This window comes from Sciurus carolinensis, chromosome X, assembly GCF_902686445.1.
Source record: "Sciurus carolinensis chromosome X, mSciCar1.2, whole genome shotgun sequence".
Lineage (NCBI taxonomy): Eukaryota > Metazoa > Chordata > Mammalia > Rodentia > Sciuridae > Sciurus > Sciurus carolinensis.
The window spans coordinates 99,868,869-99,888,058 of NC_062232.1; the positions used below are offsets into that span (position 1 = coordinate 99,868,869).

General features: G+C 37.1%; 1 protein-coding gene across 2 annotated transcripts; it reads right to left on the reverse strand.

The window, feature by feature from the left end:
* Window positions 1-258: 258 nt before the first annotated feature.
* Window positions 259-16,858, reverse strand: Upf3b (UPF3B regulator of nonsense mediated mRNA decay). Of its 2 annotated transcripts, XM_047537073.1 has the most exons (11): window positions 16,641-16,858; window positions 15,648-15,754; window positions 15,368-15,474; window positions 10,316-10,414; window positions 8,846-8,956; window positions 7,583-7,626; window positions 6,947-7,129; window positions 6,505-6,543; window positions 4,512-4,672; window positions 3,913-4,207; window positions 259-1,380 (listed from the first exon to the last, which is right to left on the reverse strand). In XM_047537073.1, the coding sequence occupies exons 1-11, from the start codon at window positions 16,794-16,796 to the stop codon at window positions 1,231-1,233; spliced, it is 1,452 nt and encodes a 483-aa protein (XP_047393029.1). In that variant the 5' UTR covers window positions 16,797-16,858; the 3' UTR covers window positions 259-1,230. The 2 variants fall into 2 exon arrangements, with proteins under 2 accessions (XP_047393029.1, XP_047393030.1); XM_047537074.1 differs by lacking the exon at window positions 6,505-6,543 and having other exon boundaries at window positions 261-1,380.
* Between the last annotated feature and the right edge of the window lie 2,332 nt (window positions 16,859-19,190).

The window sequence follows — 19,190 nt, forward strand, 5'->3', positions numbered from 1 at the left end:
TGGGGTACTAATGAAAGCAGAAACTAATATCATTTCATCCCCTTTCAAAATTTTCAAGAAGGTAATTCAGTATCAAAAGTTTAATTTCTCGGGGCTGGGGAGATAGCTCAGTCAGTAGAGTGCTTGCCTTGTAAGCACAAGGCCCTGGGTTCGATCCCAGCACCCCCCCCCCAAAAAAAAGTTTAATTTCTCAAAACTAACAGCTATTTAGTAAAGTTAATAAACACACTTAGCTTGGGCCTGGGGATGCAGCTCAATGGCAGAAAGTGTGCTTAGCATGAGGCCCTAGGTTTGATCCCCACTACCACATAAATATATATAAATGAATACACTTAGCTTTATATTGAGTGCTATTGATATTTATTGAGAGCACTACAAAACAAGCCAGGACTAAAAGCCACTATTTAACAGGAACAGATATTGGTGTTATTTCCTTCCTGGAGAGGGTATGTACTCAGACCATGAGACCTAAGATAAAAAAAAGACTATATCGTCAAGAATCAAACATGGACTATGTTATACCTATTAATAGAAAAAATGCTAAAGGCAAAATGAGATGTTTAAAAATATTGATGCTAATCATGTAAGCAAACAAAAGCCTAAAAATAATCCTAAAATTTTAGGACATAGGATATAGATATAACATGACTGTTTAAAATTTTTGCATCAAAAAAAGTTTTTCTGCATTAGCAAAAATTTGTTCTTCACTGTACTTGTACTATAATTACGTGCTTGTTGCTTTTATACTACACAAAGTCAATAGTTACCACCAACAATGCAATATAAGTAGATCTGAACAAGACTTCAAAGTGACTCTGCTCCACTCAGATGAAGAAAATTCAATCCAGGATTAATAACACCTTTTGATTTTAGAGCCGGCTCTCTCTCTCTCTCTCTCTCTCTCTCTCTTTTTCTCATGCCATATTAAATCAAGTCCTCACTTAACATTTCCCACCTGTAAATTACAAGGTATATCTACCACCATCTTTTTCTGACACTTTAAAATTAATTTGTAGAAATTGCAAAAACAATGAAATTATACTTCCATTTCTGAGCCTGCAATCAGATTCCTGCTTTGACGCAAAACATACTCCTCTACAGTGTATCCCACCAGCACAGCGACCCCCTTTCTTGCTCTCTATTCCTTTGCCCTGAAGGCACTTCTGGATTGCTTAATACGTGCTCTTTGGCTGCCTAGACAGTCAGGACACCTATGACCATTTGAACTTATCACTCCTCTCCTCCTTCTTTTCTATGGCTAATACCACTTTCCTCCTTTCTTTGTGTTGTTGAATCTGCAGACTTGGTGGTGTCATCAGGGGGACAAAGTCGATTTCGGCTTCGGGCTCCTGGCTGGTAGAGTTGCATTGCTGGACGATCCTGAAGCAAAATGAAATAGTGCATGTTACAACATTCTATTAAGCTTTCACATAGGGTTTTCAGAGTCATAAATTATGTATTAATATATACCAAAATAAGTCATATAAGACCAGAACTGTGAGCACATGGTGCACAACAATTGCCCATCCACTGTCTCCAAAGAAAAGCAACCACTTCTGCTGTAAGTATTATTTTATATGCCTAGAGTAAATTTTTAAGAAATCAACTGCCTAATTTTCTTAACCATTTCAATTTGAACTAATTACACTGAATTTTTTAATTAGAAACCACAGCCATCAACCATCTCTCCTCCCCATCATAAACTGACTTAGACACAACACCACTTTAAAGTATTTAGGAGGGGTTGGGGATGTAGCTCAGTGGTAGAGTGCTTACCTAGCATGTATGAGGCCCTGAGTTTGATCTCTAGCACTGAACACACAAAAATGTTTAGAAGTGAAAACATTAATAAAAGAATGAAAACTCTTAAATTGGAAATTTCCCTGAAATTCTGAGCTCAGATCCATAGAACATGCTACACACACAGGCTTTTTTTTTCCTCACTTAGTTGCCCAGTCTGGTGTTAAACATGCAATTCTCATTCCTCAGCCTCTTGAGTAGCTGGGATTATTGGTGAGTGCCACTGTGCCCAGCTAAAGCATTATTGTTATTATTTTTTAATATAGACAGGAGTTTACTTGAAAAGTGATAAATGAGGATAATGTACAGTATAGGCACTGTGTGAACCACCTCTGCAGAGAATGTCTTATTTATCCACAATAAATATCCACATGCCCTTCTCCTAGATTAACTGTTCACATTTTATCACATTTGTTTTGTCTGTAATGTCTGTGTGTACATATTTTTTTCACCACACACAATTATTTCTGCAGAACCATAGAAGTTACAGATACAGACCCTTCATCCCCAAATAATTCAGCTTGTTATTTTCACCAACAACATTCTTTTATCTAATCACTGTAACACTGCTATTGATTTATCATAACATCACAAAGAAAAGGACACCCAGACATCATGGTTCCTGAAGTGATGCAATGGAAAGCAAGTACAGTACCACCTACAAAGTATTCTTGCCAAAGATTATGGCTGAATATATTCAAGTGTCTAGATTAGGGGTGGCCTGGTTTTGTAAATAAAGTCTGATTGGCACAGTCATGCTCATTTTTTTTCCTAGGGCTGAGGCCAGCCTTAAACATTTATCATCAGGTCCTTTACAGAAAGTTTGCTGACCTCTGCCCTAGGAATAATAACTAGGTTTGTTTTTTTAACTTTTTATTTAATTATTTTTAGTGCTGTGGATTAAACCCAGGTCCTTGGGCATGCTAAGCATGTACTCTGCCACTGAGCTAGAACATCAGTTGTTAACTACTAGTTTTAAAGGAAAAATGGAAGATTGGTTCAATGATACCAATTGCATGTAACTTGGCAATTCGGAATGTGAGAAGTTCTGCAAGAAAAATTGGTTTCTGCAACAAGCAAATGGTAGGAAAACAAAAAAAGGGAGAATTGTTTAAGTTAAAAGAGAACTCCCAACTACTATGTATAACTGTAAAGCTCTAATAAATAAAGAGATAAGGAGATATTTCAAGAAAATATAATTTCTGGACCTTTATATGAATATATGATATTAATGAAGCAATTGAGAAAATCTGAACACTGAGTAGACAGGATGCTGAGGAATTATTTTTAGTTCTTTTGGTGTGAAAATGCTGGTGGGGTTATATTATTAAAAAAGGAAAAATAAAGAGACTACCTCTAATATTGAAGTATTTAAACAAGAAATTAAATGTTTAGGATTTCCTTGAAAATAATCACTAGAGGTAGAGATGGGATGGAGCGGAAAGAAGTCCAGCCACAAAATGATAATTGTTTAAGCTGGGTGATGGGTACACAGGGATTCATGATTTTACTTTGTTCTTTTTTCTACTTTTGTAAATGCTTGAAATTTCTACAGTCAATAAAAAAATCCATCCAAGACTGAAAAAGTCATGAATAGTTATAATTTTTCCCTTAAAAATTCTGTAGCAGGGAGAGACAGTAGAATGAATCAGACATAACTTTCCTATGTTCATATATGAATATATGACCAGTGTAACTCTACATTCATGTACAACCACAAGAATGGGAAGTTATACTCCATGTATGTATGATATGTCAAAATACATTCTCTACTGTCATGTATAACTAAAAAGAACAAATAAAAATCAAAACAATAAAGGAAATTGTCGTTTGTGAGTGTCCAACATAGGGGAAAGAATGATATGCACAGAATATATGCTCTGATGTGAAATGCTGAATTTAATAAACTTATTTCCTAATGGTCTTTTCTGAAAAAAAAATCTACAGTAGGGGCTGGAGCTGTAGCTTAGTGGTACAATGCTTTTAAGGCCCTGGGTCGGATCCCTAGCACCAGAAAAAAAAAAATCTAAAATAAACCATGAGCTATTCCTTTACGTTTGCCAGAAGAGGAAAACAAATCCTCATGAAAATAAATTTAACGAAAAGCAGCACCTTGTTTCTTATGCGGTCTCTCTTAACCACTTCCTCTTTCTTTTCAGATTTTTCTGAGCTGCCTATTGATTCTGTACTTTCATTCTTCTTTCCTTTATCACGAAGTGCTTCTTTCTCTTTTTTAATTTCTTCTTCTTTTCTTTTAAAAGCCTTCTCCTTCTCATAGCGCTCTTTCTGCCTTCGGCGCTCTTCTTCTTGCCGCTTCAGTCTCTCTCTCTCACGGAATATGCGCTCCTGATCTCGTTCATAATCCCGTTCCCGCTCCCTATAGTCTCTGCAGCTCTCATCTTCAGGTCTGCATGAAAACAGAGACTGAACCCTCAAACATATCATAACCACAAATGCAGGAAAACTGATTCTGATTTGGCCACTGCAATGAGGTTGCTACTTTTAGAGCACAGTAAAAATACTAGTGTTTTAGAAAAAAACAAAACCCAAAAACCATTGACCCAGTTTAAGATACCAGAATATTTGAAACCCTTCCTCCTTGTCCCCCTATCCCACATTAAACAGTTTTATCTTAATCCAGATATAAGTCCAGGTTATAGCGATGATATTAGCATCTAGCAATTAAATATAGCCAAGAGCCCTCAACTGACCTCTTTGGCTTTTCATCTTTAAATTCACCCTCAGAACGCTTGGGCAGGATACAACTTTGCCCACTGGGTCTTTCATCATTCAGATTCTCTTTGTCCAGTTTCTTGGCTTTTTCTCTTTTGTCCAACTCTTTTTCATCTCCTTTTTCTGGTTTCTTGAGCAGCTTTAAAGAGAACATGTTGTTTGATTTTGAAGGGTGGGTCACTGTCTTTTGATTCAATTAAAACAATATACTAAATATTTAAAATTTAGATTGTAGAAGGCCCCCTTATCTCTGCAGGTATTCTTAATCTTTCAGGTGAACAATTAGTGCATCAGAATAGTAATGCTATTAATGTGAAAGTGTTATCCACCCAAATTAAGTGGCTTAATCACTTTGTGGCAATGGGATCAAGACTCCTTTGGCTTTGAATGGGTCAACCTGTAAGTGAACCAATGTACATCTCCACGTATGCTTTTGTAGCACACCAGTATGTCTATCAATATAATTTGATGGGAAAATATTCCACAAATTTAAAATGTTAGGCAGATCATTACTGTAGAACTGTCTATGTACTTGGAATGACAAATATCTTGGTCACCAAAGGAGAGATCCATTGCAGGAATAATTCTGCCTTGAGCCTGAGAATAACATACTTATGGTGGTAAAAATTATCATTAGAGATGAATAGCAAGAATTACCTGGTATTTGATTTAAAAATCCAAATGCCTTTTATTACAGATGGGGAAGTTCCATCTCTACTGAGTAGGAACTCCATTCAATGGCATATATATATACATATATATGTATATACATACACATACATACACAAACATATATATATGATACACATATATATATGTTCAAAAATGCCATTCTTTCTCACATCACTGCTATAAATCTCTCTAGAATACCCACACTTAAGTGTAGTCAGAGAGATTCTTAGGCAAAATAGAAGAATTTTATGTCTCAAAGTGAGGGCTTCATATAAGGTCAATCTCAGGGTAAAGGCATCATCCAAGTCACCAAGCAAAAGGCAAAGCATCAGAAGACTTAAGCATGGAGCATTCTAGCACACAGCCAGCCACTGCAAATAGAAGTCCAAACTGGACACAAAGAAAGCACCAGTGTAAAGTGAGGATACCATGTGCAGGTTTCATTGGAAGTGTTCTTATTTCTTTAATGAACATCTGTATTTGAAGCCAAGATGTTCATTATTCTAATAAGAACATTAATGAATGTCTCTAGCATGGCTGGCTCTACCTTCTGCCTTGCTGATCATCAGGAATAGCAAGTCAAATCACTTGTGGCACGGCAGACAAAGAGATTGCTGGAAAGAATTAAAATGGGAAACTCGCCTTTCCCCTAAGCACCTTATTACCAATAATGAGTCCCATAGAGACTCGAGGGAACCCTAGCCACATAAACTGCTGAGTTTTAGGAGGTAAAAGGAGACCCTGCTGCCACCTCTGTGAGATGTTCTCTGACTTTCTGAAGTACTAGGTACTAGTACTTCCCCAGGAAGTAAGAGCTGCCCAAGCCATGCCCTCAGAAGGGAAGCAGCAAGGTTGGGATCTTTCTACAGGGTTTTTTCTTCCTACATGCAATGCACTGATCAGCATCTGCAGCTCACAGATTCTCAGTTAGATGCAAGAAGATAACATGGGAGTCATGTGAGAGGGAAGAATATTTCTTGTAGGATATTTATCCCTAGTCCTCCCACAAGGCAGCCAGTTATGAGAGGCATATAAGATGATGAGAAAGAGCTAATAGGCCTGGTTGTCCTCTGGCTGTATGTCATTGAAGCTTCTGGGTACACAGCAGAGCATTAGGAAATCACCTGGGCTTCCTTTTAAGGTAGGAATTTAAATAGCTCAGCTTTTAAAAAGACCCATATCAGGCTGAAGGGGTTTAACAGGTAACACTACCACCACCACCACCAGAAGGACTGAGGAGCTAAGACCTGTGTGTGTGACATGATACTAGGTGCTCTGTATCATGTAATTGGTCCTTACATTTTTCTGATTCACAGCTTGTAACAGAAACCTGTGTACCTGAAGACAGTGGAAAACAAACAGATGAGGCAACTTCATGTATCAATTATGAAGGAAAAGCTGAATAAAACCCAAAATTCATGCCAGCCAGCCCTGAGCCCTCATTTACTGTGAACTGAGACTAATAATCCAAATATCAAACATTTTCAATGATTAAAAAAACACAGATCTTCACTAAATATCATATAAACTACTTAACCCTTTTAAATGATCTTAATTTTAAAAATAATTTTAACAGGAAAGATTTTTATTTCTACACCACCCCCCCTGCAAAAAAGGACAAAATCCAAAAAACAAAAACAAAAACAAAAAAACTCATTTACACAAACACAAGATACATGCAAAAAGAAATAAATACATGCAGTTTTCAGCAACATGTAGTCGGTTTCAATTATTTTCATACCTTAATCTTTGGTTCGTCCTTTAATTTGTCCCTTTCTGGAATTCTATCTATCTTCTTTAGCTTTTCTATATCCTTCCTTTTTCTTTTTTCCTCCTCTTTCCACTTCCTTCTCTCTTCTTCTCTTTGTCTTTTTCTTTCTATTTCTCGCCGCCTTCTTTCTTCCCTCTTTTCTTCTCTCATTCTCTAGAAAGAGACATCGACATAAGTCTTCAAAGAAAACAAACATCAGTAAAACCCTAATCAATCCAAAGACATGGTAGGCACCCACTAAACTGGATCATCTTCCCTTCCTACTTTCTACCACCTCCTTAAACCCCCACCCTACTCAGAAAATGAGAAAGTAGAAGAGGACCTGCTAAATCAGTCTCCCACCGCTGCCTTTCTATATTTTCAGAGTCTTTCAGTGTGTGTCAAGAATATCTTTGGGATGAGTTAGGGGCTCTGCAGATTTGCAGAGTGAACCCCTGGGTCCACAACCAGAATGAAGGAAAGGGACAAAGTGAGACCAAGGAGCCAATTCTTTAAGGAATAATTATGTAAAGAGTGGCTATTTCTCCTATGAGTCCAATGCTCTTAAAATGTTTATAGAATGTGAACTAATGAAATTAAAGAGAGAACTATAAAAACAAGATTTACCTGCTTGTTCTTCAGGAAGCTCAAAAGTGGGGTTGTCTTTTTAGCTACATAAATGTAAACAGATTATTAATAATATTTATCAACCCCTAGAAAGGATTCCACTTTCTGGCATTTCATGCCACCCACCTAAGATGAAAAAACTATACCCCTTAGACAGTTCATAATTATATTATCAAAAAGAAGTTTAATAGTATTTGATTTCAACAATAAAGGTTTAAAATACTTTTAAAAAGTGAAAAAAACTCCCAGTAAAATAACAAATCAATCTTTTAAGAATAAATTTGCAGTTAGTGAGAGTTAAGTACAAAGGTCATTCTCTTGTTTTACTGACAGGAGTACAAATTTGTTCAAGTGGAAACAAACTGAGTGAAGGGACTAAAAATATCCAATCCTTTTGACCCCATATTTCCACTAAGGGAATTTATTCTAAGAAAGATACCCAAAATGGACTTATCTTATGCAGCCATTAATAAAAATCAAGTTTTAGAAGAATATTTAAGTTAATTTTTTAACATTCTGAAAAAAGCTATAAGCCTTGCAGTCATTTTTTTGGGGGGGCGGGGCTGGGTATTGGGGATTGAACCCAGGGATGCTCAACCACTGAGCCACATCCCCAGTCCTTTTTATTTTTTATCTAGAGACAGGGTCTTGCAAAGTTGCTTGGGGCCTTGCTACGTTGCTGAGACTGGCTTTGGACTTGCAATTCTCCTGCCTCAGCCTCCTAAACCACTGGGATTACAGGCGTGTATCACCATGCCCGGCTGCAGTCAACTTTTTGACACACACATCCTGAAGATAAATTCCTAGGAGTATAAATCCTGGTCAATCCTATCCTCCTGTTTAAAACTGATACTGTAATGTCAACCTTACTTAGAACCAGCACTCAAGCTAGAATTTTTCCAAGGGGTTTTCAATTTTGCAGTAACTAATTTCATTTTTTGATATTTTCAGGTCAAAAAATTTTTTTGAAATATAATACTAGTTGACCTTCAAAGGCTTACCACTGTCTAAACATGCCTTATTAATCTTTAAACTTTTTATTTACGTGATACTAGGCAGGTCACCAAGAATTTGTCCCATCTTATCAGTGCATTCTCATGATTCTGTGAGACAGGTATTATCATCTGCATGTTCCAACAGAAGAAATAAGCTCAGAGGAGGGAGTAACTTCCCCAAGGTCACACAGATCAAGCGAGGGAAGGAGGAGACAGACTTAGGCACCTGATGTAAAAGCTGTTGCCCCCAATTCCTTTGCCCACTTACCTATTAATTCTCTGTTTTTGGCTTCTATTTCTTCTAGCAGTGTCTCTGGAGTAGATGTCATTTTCTCATTATCTGTGGCATAACTTTCCAAAAATTTTCTATATTCTGGATCTAAATAATCATTTAAGAAGCCAGAAAATTGAGACTTTAAACAGAAAAGGAAATATCTAGGATACTTATTTAGCAAAGAAGATAATTTTTACTTCATAAAAGACTGAAAAAATACAGAAGATAGACTATTTAGGGCTTAACTGGTCACTTACTCTTGGAACTCCCTTTACTGTGGATACCCACTATGGGAATCTGGGTCAAGAAAAATGAGACACCACACATTTAAACAGACTCACCAGGGATGTTACAGTTTGCTGTTAAAAATCAAAACTACTACTAAAATCAAGAGTCACACTTATGGGAGAACTGAAAGTTATAGATGTGGAACCTTCAGAGAGTATTAGGTATAACATGTAAGCAATTCCTGTATGAATACACTTCACTTTAAGTAAATTCAGCATAGGAAAATCAGGTGTTCCAAAAAGATAAACTGGTGGGATGGAGGGAAAGTCCTAGATATGGGATGGGAAGTAACAGTAATTCCTGGAGTTCTGTCCTAGAAACTTCTGACATCAGAAAGAGCCATACATCTGGGTTGTTATATTGCTCATTTCTGTACATTGTTGAATATGTCACTTGATCTATCTTCCATATTTAAATCTGTGGTATCATCAATAAGCAGCTATGTTATTGAGTTTTTACTGTTTAATAACATACTTTTTATAATAACAAATGATGTAAATTCCAACTAGATGATCCTAAAATACCAATCTCTTATACAAAGCATCTATACTAAATCCTTATCCAATATAACAAGAGTTACACAATACTTGTCCAACATAACAATACAGAGATCTTAAAATCTGGAGCTGGTTTACCTAACATAGAAATTACTGCAGTTTTTTAATTCCTATATTTCTATTCAACCTAATTACTACTATTCAAAGTCTAGAAAATAGTACCGACTACTTCAACAACTTTATATGGAGTTACTTGGGTATGGAAATTTTTCTATCATAGTTCAAACCTTCTTTATAAAGATGATGGAAACTGAAAATCAAATAAATAATCATAACAATGATAAGGTGTCACCAGGAGCAACTGTACTTGGAAACATCTGATTTTCCCCATTGTCTTCTAGTTAATAAACCCATGATAATTTCCCACTCAGTAGTCAATATCATATTGCTTAGTGGTAGATGAATGAAATGCCACTAGCCAGAACGCAGAAACTCTGCAAGAAACCCATCTCTATTCTAACAATTAAGCAAAGCTTTCACTGAAATAACATTTTTCATTAACTTTATTCTATATTTTCTAATTTAAAGTACTGAGGTCTAATGAATTCTTACAAAGGCATTCTTTAAAAAAAAAAAAAAACCATGGCAACAGCATTATGTAACTAGAGCCATACTGTACCATCATCAATAGTCCCAACTTTGGTATCTCTTTTCTTAGTCTTCTTTTTTGCAGCTTTTTGAAAAGGTGCAAATTCTACTATAGCAGGATATTCCTGACCTGTTTAGAAAAAAAACACACTTGCTATAACAAATAAAATGTAAAAGGTGGATACAAGAGAATCTACCCACTATTTTCTAGGTCTCCTTAGATGGCAGTCATTTGAAAGTCTCCCAAATTGCATAAATTGCACTGGCACAATTGTAATCAACTGGCTAACAATGGAGCCCAAAATTCACACTATTAACATAATTAGTGATATGGCAGCAAGTTCAGTGTGGTGGCACACACCTGTAGTACCAATAGCTTGGGAGGCTAAGGCAGGGATAGCTTGAGTCCAAGAATTTGAGATCAGCCTGGGCAACATAGCAAGACCCTGTCTCAAAGTACACTGATGAAGATATGGCAGGTAAGTAAAATATTCATTTAAATTCAACTTATAAAATGTAGTATTTTGATATGTGAAAAGAAACCCTACAAATTTTTATTTAAAAAAATTAGGAATATCCAACAGGCAAATTTAAAGAGGTAGAAACTAGATTAATGGTTGCTCAGAGCTGGGGATTGTGGTGGTGAGAATAGGAGTTAATGACTAATGGGGTTTCTCTTTGGGGTGAGGAATATATCCTAAAATTAGATGGTGGTGATGGTTGCACAACTCTGAATATATGAAAAGTCAGTGAAGTATATATTTTAAAAGGGTAAACTTTAATGATATGTGAATTATATCTCAAAAAGTTATTTTTAAAAGGGTAGCTATATGAAGTGATAGGTGTGTTAACTAAATTCATTGTGATAATTTCACAATACATATGTATATCGATATCATGTTATATAATTTAAACATATATCAATTTGTCAATTATACCTCAATAAAGCTGAAAGAAAAAACCTGTTATCAGTAAAAAAACAAAAACCAAAAACTCCAAGACACGAAAAGGACAGGCAACAAACATAAAAAGAGGGGGCAGATCTCATGTGAAATGTTCTCACCACACTAAAACTCTTGTTAAAAAAATTAATTGGGCTATATCAAAATTAAAAACTGTGCAACAGGGCTGGGGTAGAGCACTCAGTGGTGGAGCACTTGCCTATTATGTGAGGCATTGGGTTCGATCCTTGGCACCATACAAATTAATAAATAAAATAAAGGTATTAAAAATAATTTAAAAAACTGCACCAAAGGACAAATTCAACAGAGTGAAAAGATAACCCATGGAGTGGAAGAAAATATTTCCACATATTATCTGACAAGGGGTAATATCCAGAATATATAAAGAAATCCTACAACTCAACAACAACAATAATTAAAAAATGGTCAAAGTACTTGAATAGAAATTTCTTAGGGTTAAGGATACGCTCAGTGGTAGGACACATGCCTAGAATGCTTGCCTAACATGCATAGGACCTGGGTTCAATCCCTAATAATACAAAAAAAGAAAGACTTATCTCCAAAGTTGGTATGCAAATGGCCAACAAACCTATGGAAAGATACTCAACATCACTAGTAAGTAAGGAAATGCAAATTATAACCATAAGATATCACCCATTAAGATGGCAACTATCAAAAAAACTGAAAATGCTGGGCACAGTGGGGCACACCTGTAATCCCAACAGCTCAGGAGCCTGAGACTGGAGGATTCCAAGTTCAAAATCAGCCTCAGCAACTTAGGCCCTAAGCAACTTAGCTAGACCCTGTCTCAAAATAAAAAAAAATAAAACCGACTGGGGACGTAGCTCAGTGGTTGAACGCCCCTGGGTTCAATCCCTGGTACAAAAAATAAATAAATAAATAAATAAACAAAAAAATCCACCACACAAATAAACAAAATAATGTGCTGATGAGGATGTGAAAAAATTAGAACATTTGTTATTTTTTGGTGGGGATGTAAAATGATGTACCTGTTAGGGAAAATACTATTTTTTATTCCTCAAAAAATAAAAAATAGAGGCTGGGGGTGTAACTCAGTGGTAGAGTGCCTGCTTAGTATGTCTGAAGCCCTGGGTTCAATCCTCAGGAAAAAAAAGAAAACGAAAAAAAAAATCAATTAAAAAAAAAAAAAAGAAAAATCAATTACCGCATGACAGAAATTCCATATTTGCACACCCATTTTCATAGCAGTATCATTCCTAATAACCAAGAGTAGAAGCAACCCAAGTGTCCCTTGATAGATGAAAGGATAAACAAAATATGTACAATAGAATACTGGCATTAAAAATGAAATTCTGATACATAATACAACATGGATGAACCTTGAGAATGCTATGCTAAGTGAAGCCAGTTACAAAAAGGTACTGTATGATTCCACTTATTTGAGGTATCTAGGGTAGTCAAATTCATAGAGACAGACAGTAGAATGATGGTGCTGGGTGTGAGGAGGACATGGGGAGTTGTTTAATGGGTAAATTATCAGTTTTGCAATATAAAAAAATTTTTTTTCTTGTACTAGCATTGAGCCCAGATGCACTTTACCACTGAGCTACATCCCCACACCTTTTTATTATTGAGACAGGGTCTCACTGTGTTGCTGAAACTGGCTTTGAACTTGTGATCCTCCTGCCTCAGCCTCCCGAGTTGCTGTGATTACAGACATGTGCCACTGTGCCTGGTGCAAGATAAAAAATTTCTAAAGATTAGTTGCACATTATGAATATACTAGCACTACCAAGTGTACCCTTAACAGTGATTAAGATGATAAATTTTATATGAATTTTGCCACAATTTAAATGCAGAAAATAACAAAAAAAAAGAATGAAGTGATGATACATGCTATAACATGGATGAACTTTGAGAACATTATGCTAAGTTAAAGAAGCCAGTCATAAAAGACCACATATTGTATGATTCTGTATACATGAGATGTCCAGAATAAAGAAATCTGTAAGATACAAAGTAGATTACTGGTTATTAGGGGCTGGGGGAAGGGGAAAATAGGAGATAACTACTAATAGATATGGGTTTCTTTCTGGAATGATGAAAACATTCTGGAGTTAACTGCACAACTTTGTGAATATACCAGAAACCAAGGAGTCATATACTTTAAGTGGGTAAATTTCATGGTATGTGAGTTATATCTCAAAAAGAAAAAACCCAAACAATTACTAGGGAAAAAGTTCACCAGATTCCTGCCACAGAACAATGTCATACAAGGTACAAACTACTACTTTGATCATTGGCATGTAGACATAAATGAGAATAAGAATTGACCTAAAGACATCACAAAGCAGTTATGGAGGAAATAGGGTTTTAGAAGTCCTAGCAAATGGAGCTGGGGTGTAGCTCAGTGGTGGCATGCATGCCTAGTATGTGTGAGGCACTGGGTTCCAGCCTCAGGACCATATAAAACTAAGTAAATTAAATAAAGGTATGGTGTCCATCTACAACAAAAATAAATATTAAAAAAGAGGGCTGGGGTTGTGGCCCAGTGGTAGAGTGCTTGTCAGACACGTGTGAGGCACTCAGGTTCGATTCTCAGCACCATATATAAATAAATGAATAAAATAAAGATCTGTCAACATCTAAAAAAATTTTAAAAAAGCACACTTTAAAAAAGAAAAGAAATCCTGGGGCTGGGGAGATAGTTCAGTTGGTAGAGTGCCCTGGGTTCAATCCCCAGCACCGCAAAAAAAAAAAAAAAGAAAAAAAAAAAGAAATCCTAACAAATGCAGAATCAGCTTAATAACTGATATATCTGAGAAAGAATGGAATAAATACACCAGACTAAAGCAGAGGGAATTTGTGGAAAACAGGCTGAAAAAGCAGAAGCAAAGCAGACTATGGAAGGCTTTGGCTAACAGTCTGAGTTTACACTTTTTTTCCCACAACTGTTAACTTAAATCACCTTCTCAGAAAGATCAATTTTATGCAATAGATTGGATTATACAGAAATAGGAAATCCTGTAAATTCAGACAGTGGTTGCCTAAGCATTAGCTGATGATGCCGTAAAATATAGAAGTATAATTAGGTCTAGGTGAATAATAAAAAACAATAAATTGACAAGACTCATCACTTGTATGAAATTGAAATTTACAAAAAAAGAAATGCAAAAATTAAACACAACTTGAATTTCCAGGCTAAGTAAATAAGAAATCATTACTATCTATTGGAATTAAAAAGATGGAAAACTATTTTTTATTCAAAAAATAGGGTGGAAATCTAGATGGTTTGGGGAAATTAACAAAAGTGGGACAAGGGTAGGGAGAGTGCAAGTTTAGCCTGCACAAGGCCCCAGGTTTGATCCCTGCACACACACACACACACACACACACACACACACAAGTTGGATAAACACAGTTGGTGATCCTTCTTCAAGCTTTTATTGGCATGATACCTGACAGAGATATAAATCTTACCAAACTGAAGTAATACTAAGAAAAAAAAAAAAAAAAAAACCACACCATTTACCTATGATTACAAGCCCCCAAAAGGTGAGAAATGATAACTTGGATATTTTCTGGCTAAATGTTGCAAGCAGCAAGTTTTAAATAAAAAGTGAGTTTAGGCAGAAATATTCCTTCCTTATAGACTGGACCCTCTTGGATATAATGCAGGAGATCAAGTTTGATGTTTTAGGTATATACAACTGTTATCTTAAAGGATATGAATTAAATAATTAAATAAATGGTTCTTGAAGCAGGGTGAGAAGTAAATATTTAAAACTTGTCATACAAGTTTAAAGAGTCATTTACCAGTATTGCTGCTGTGACTAAACAGTCAGAACAGCAGGTCTAAATCAGGGCAAAAAAAATATGTCGCACAAGGAGAAAACTGTGGCAATTTCACTCAGTTGATCAAATTAAAGAAATAACAGGTTAATAGAAATACCCCAGGACGACCAATTTATAAGCCTGCAATAAGCTTATCAAATGTGTAAAGCTTTTTAAATGTACATTTTATCACCTAGGATTTTAGAAAAGCTACCTACAAAGTCATGGAGAAAACACTGGGATATGTATATTGTTTTAAACATAAAAATGACAAACTCCTCTCTAGTTCAGTTACAAAGACTCACCTTTATTGTCAAGGAATACATAACCATCAAAGCGATCCCTGAACAAAAGAATGTCCTCTTGGTTTTTAAAGTTGATGTATGCTCTGGCATACATATGAGGATACAAACTGCAGAAAGGAAAGCAATAGTGTAAATCTGCTTGCATGTGTCTGGCTGAATTATAAGTACACATATATTAAAAAGACAGGATCAAAAATCAAATGAAAAACATTAGCTGGATAAAAAGAATGGAAGAAACCTTTTTCATTTACCCCTCCCTCTTTTTTTTTTTTCCTTTTACCTAGTGTCATTAGAAAAAAACTCAAAATAATCATGCTCAGGCATAGGTTGAAGATGTTCCTGAAGTTGTTCCTTGGTCAAAGTGGGAGGTAATCTTCGAATTACCACCTTAGGAAACGAATAAGGAAAATAAAATTAGTACAAGTCAATTTCCTGTCATATCTGAAAGAATCACAGTCCCTGAAGACCAGCTTTAAAATAAAAGATCACTTATTAAAACCCAAGAGAAAATATTCTTCTGTAGTTCAATGCTCAGAATTAGTCAAACGTAATAATAACGCGGTTTTTTAAAATTCTTGGAAATGAGAACCGCCTGGGGTAAGGAAAATCTCCGGATCTGCTGTTATCCCACAGTGGGACAATTTACCAGATTTGGGAAATATTTTCTACTATTCATTTTCCCAACAGATCTAGTGGCAAATTAGTATGCCAGCCCTGGTCTTTTGCCATGAAATTTTAATTTAGTATCTCTCACCCACGTCTAACACACCCTAAAACAAAATCCTTGACCATTAGGCTTAAAGATTTAAAAACTCTGTAACGCGTATAAAAATTCGCCCACTGCTCTCATGTTCAAACAGGATGTTCTCGATCTGTCTCTGCAGACAATCCCCCTAGTCCTCTCCCCCAACTCGCCCCGATTAACACTCCTACCGCAAACTACTTCCACCCCGATGTCCCCTTCGTTAACAATTCTCTCCAATTAAACTTTATTCCTCATTCTCTTTACTGCCGCCCTCCCTTCCCATTATCATCTCGAAGCTCTAACCCAAACCCTTGTCTGGGGAATTCCTCCTTTTCCTAACCCCACCCCAGAGCTTGAGCGGGAGGGATTCCCCCCATTTCGGGCTAATATATAAGACAAAGTGAAGTGATTTTCATTCAGACGAAGAGACAGAAGAACCCGAAAAGGAAGAAGTAACCCCATTCCAGTCAACCTCCACGGGCAGTGGACCCGTCCCGCCCTCTCTCGGGCCAACTGCCGGCCGGGCACCTTGCTTAGGGCTTCTTTCTTCTCCCTGTTGCGATCTTGCTTATCGTCCCCTTTGGCTCCTTCCAACGAAACCGCACCGCTGCTGGCTGTGGCCCCCGGGGGCGTTAACAGGGTTACTCGCTTCTCCTTAGGCCTTTGCTCCTTCTCTTCCTTCATGGCCACGGTTACGCTCCTCCGAGCGGCCGCTCAGTCAACGCCGTTACGCTGGGCACCTACGACTCGCGGGCAGCTCCCGTTGGAGCTCCGCCCCCAACAAATGCCCTTAGTGATAAGCCGAGCTCCGTGTTCCATTGGGCCTCAAAATCTCGCGAGGCTTCAGTGGAAAGGTTCTAACACCTGGTCTTTACTTCCCGCCTGCTGAATCCCCGCGCCGCCCAATCCCCTCGCGACTGGGACTCCCTTGAGGCCCGCCCCTTCGCGCGTCATTAGCAACTCGGCCATCTTGACTAGAAACGACTCTTTCGGGGACTACATATCCCGGCATACAAAGCAGTTACCCGCTTTCAGTTCGGAGTAATGGAATTGTAGCTATCTCATGTTCCTATTTGTAATAAATGGAATCTTTTCATCTTGAAAATTTAGTTTTTTTTTTTTAAGATCAAAATATAGGTTCTGTGGGGGGGTACTTAGCATAATTGTCCTCAGATAAAGAATACTATCCCAATTTTGCCTCACTTGGGGAACAAATTGTGGGTTTTTTCTTTTTTGAGATGTATTAGGAGGGAGGGGGGCGGGTCTCACTGTGTTGCCCAGGCTGCCTTGAACTCGCGACCCTCCTGCCTACGTAGTAACTGGAATTAACAGTTGTGCCACTGTGCCCAGTTCCGTATGTTCCATCGTCGAATCCAAAGTGTACCTTCGGAGGCTTTAGTTTCTTTTCCATGTATTGATTGGGATTTGTAGATACTCAAGCGCACAAGATACTGGTATAAAGGAGCAATATCATCAAAATGTATAAGATTTGTTTTCATCATCCTTTTTAAAGTAAAAGGATTCTCTCCTGGTGCTGGGGCCCCATAAGAAGTGAGGGAAAAGACCCAACTTGATTTAGTTGGGATCACCCTACTTCCCACTTTTTAAAAAAAGGCAAATTTTACATTATTTATAAAGTACCCAAAGCTGGAAACAATCCAAATGCCCATCATCAGGTGAATGAATATGCAAAACGTGGCACACTTATAGAATAAAATACTACTCAGCAACAAAAATTAACTATTGATGTACACATCACATGAGTGAATCTCAAAATGATTATATAGCCGAGCGTGGTGGTACATGCACACACTTGTAATCCCAGCGTCACAGGAGGCTGAGGCAGGAGGATCTCGAAAGCCAGCCGCAGCAAAAGCGAGGCACTAAGCAACTCAGTGAGTCCCTGTCTCTAAATAAAATACAAAAAAGTGCTGGGCATGTGGCTTAGTGGTTAAGAGCCCCTGGGTTCAGTCCCCAGAACCAAATAAATTAATAAATAAAAATGATTATATGAAAGAATCCAGACACAGAGAGTACATGCCATAAGGATCAATTTATATGCACTTCTAGTAAAGGTAAAATGATAGTGATAGCAGATCAGTGATTGCCAGAACACAGGGTAGGGAAAAGAGGGACTGCAAAGGGGCTCCTGGGATCTTTTTGGAGTAATGAAAACGTTCTTTATCATGATGTTCATGATTGTGACTCATTGAATTGTATGCTTTATTTTATATAAGTCATACCTCATTAAAACTCAGCCCCCCAAAATGTAATATTTATTGCCCCAATGAGAGAGTGTTTGCATTACATCAAATCTAAGATGCCACTGAATCTACCACCATTACTTTATATACCAATAAAGAAAAAAAAGCTGCCAGTTGAACGACAGTACACCATCAACCTTTAAATGTATTCTTATTTCAGAAATGTTAAAATGTGAAAAAAAGCAGGGCTGGGGTTTTGGGCTTGGTGGTAGGGCACTTGCCTAGCATGTGTGAGGTACTGGGTTCGATTCTCAGAACCACATATAAATAAATAAAATAAAGGTCACTGGACAACTAAAAATATTTTTTAAAAATATGAAAAAAGTCTTAGACTCAATGGAACATGTTAATTCTGTATCATAAGGTATTAAGGAAAAGGGGTGGAGTAATGGGTAAGGGCAAATGATAAGCTTGAGAGATACACAGAAACCCACAGAAGGCAGGAACCAAATTCAGAATGCAATAGGAGCCCAAGGCAGAAACTCTGGTTCAGATCTGAGGCCCCATTTTTACTGATGTCTAGAATAGATTACCCAAACTCTGTACTTATATATTCTCACCCCTGTTACCCAAACCTATGCTTGAATTCCCAATTCCTGTTGCTGAGACTGTTTCCCTATTGGGATTTGTTACTCTTGTCTTCAGTACCTAGCTATTCTTACAAACCTTGTTTAAATATTGGCCTCTAACCTATTGCTTAGCTCTGCATTTAGATCTTGGTATATGCTCTGTTTGGGAATGCTAACTAGCTTTATACCACTGACTATATGTTAGTCGTCAGAGTTGGACGTCCCAGGGCTCAGTCCTTACACCT

What these genes read in the sequence shown, in the direction of transcription:
- Upf3b (XM_047537073.1), bottom strand. Translation starts at nt 16,796, where the DNA reads ATGAAGGAAGAGAAGGAGCAAAGGCCTAAGGAGAAGCGAGTAACCCTG. An exon ending in TGTATTCCTTGACAATAAAG is followed by an intron (nt 10,415 to 15,367) that starts GTGAGTCTTTGT and finishes TTTTCTAAACAG; the next exon opens with GTCAGGAATATCCTGCTATA. An exon ending in AAGCTGTGAATCAGAAAAAT is followed by an intron (nt 4,673 to 6,504) that starts GTAAGGACCAAT and finishes TTCTCTTTAAAG; the next exon opens with CTGCTCAAGAAACCAGAAAA.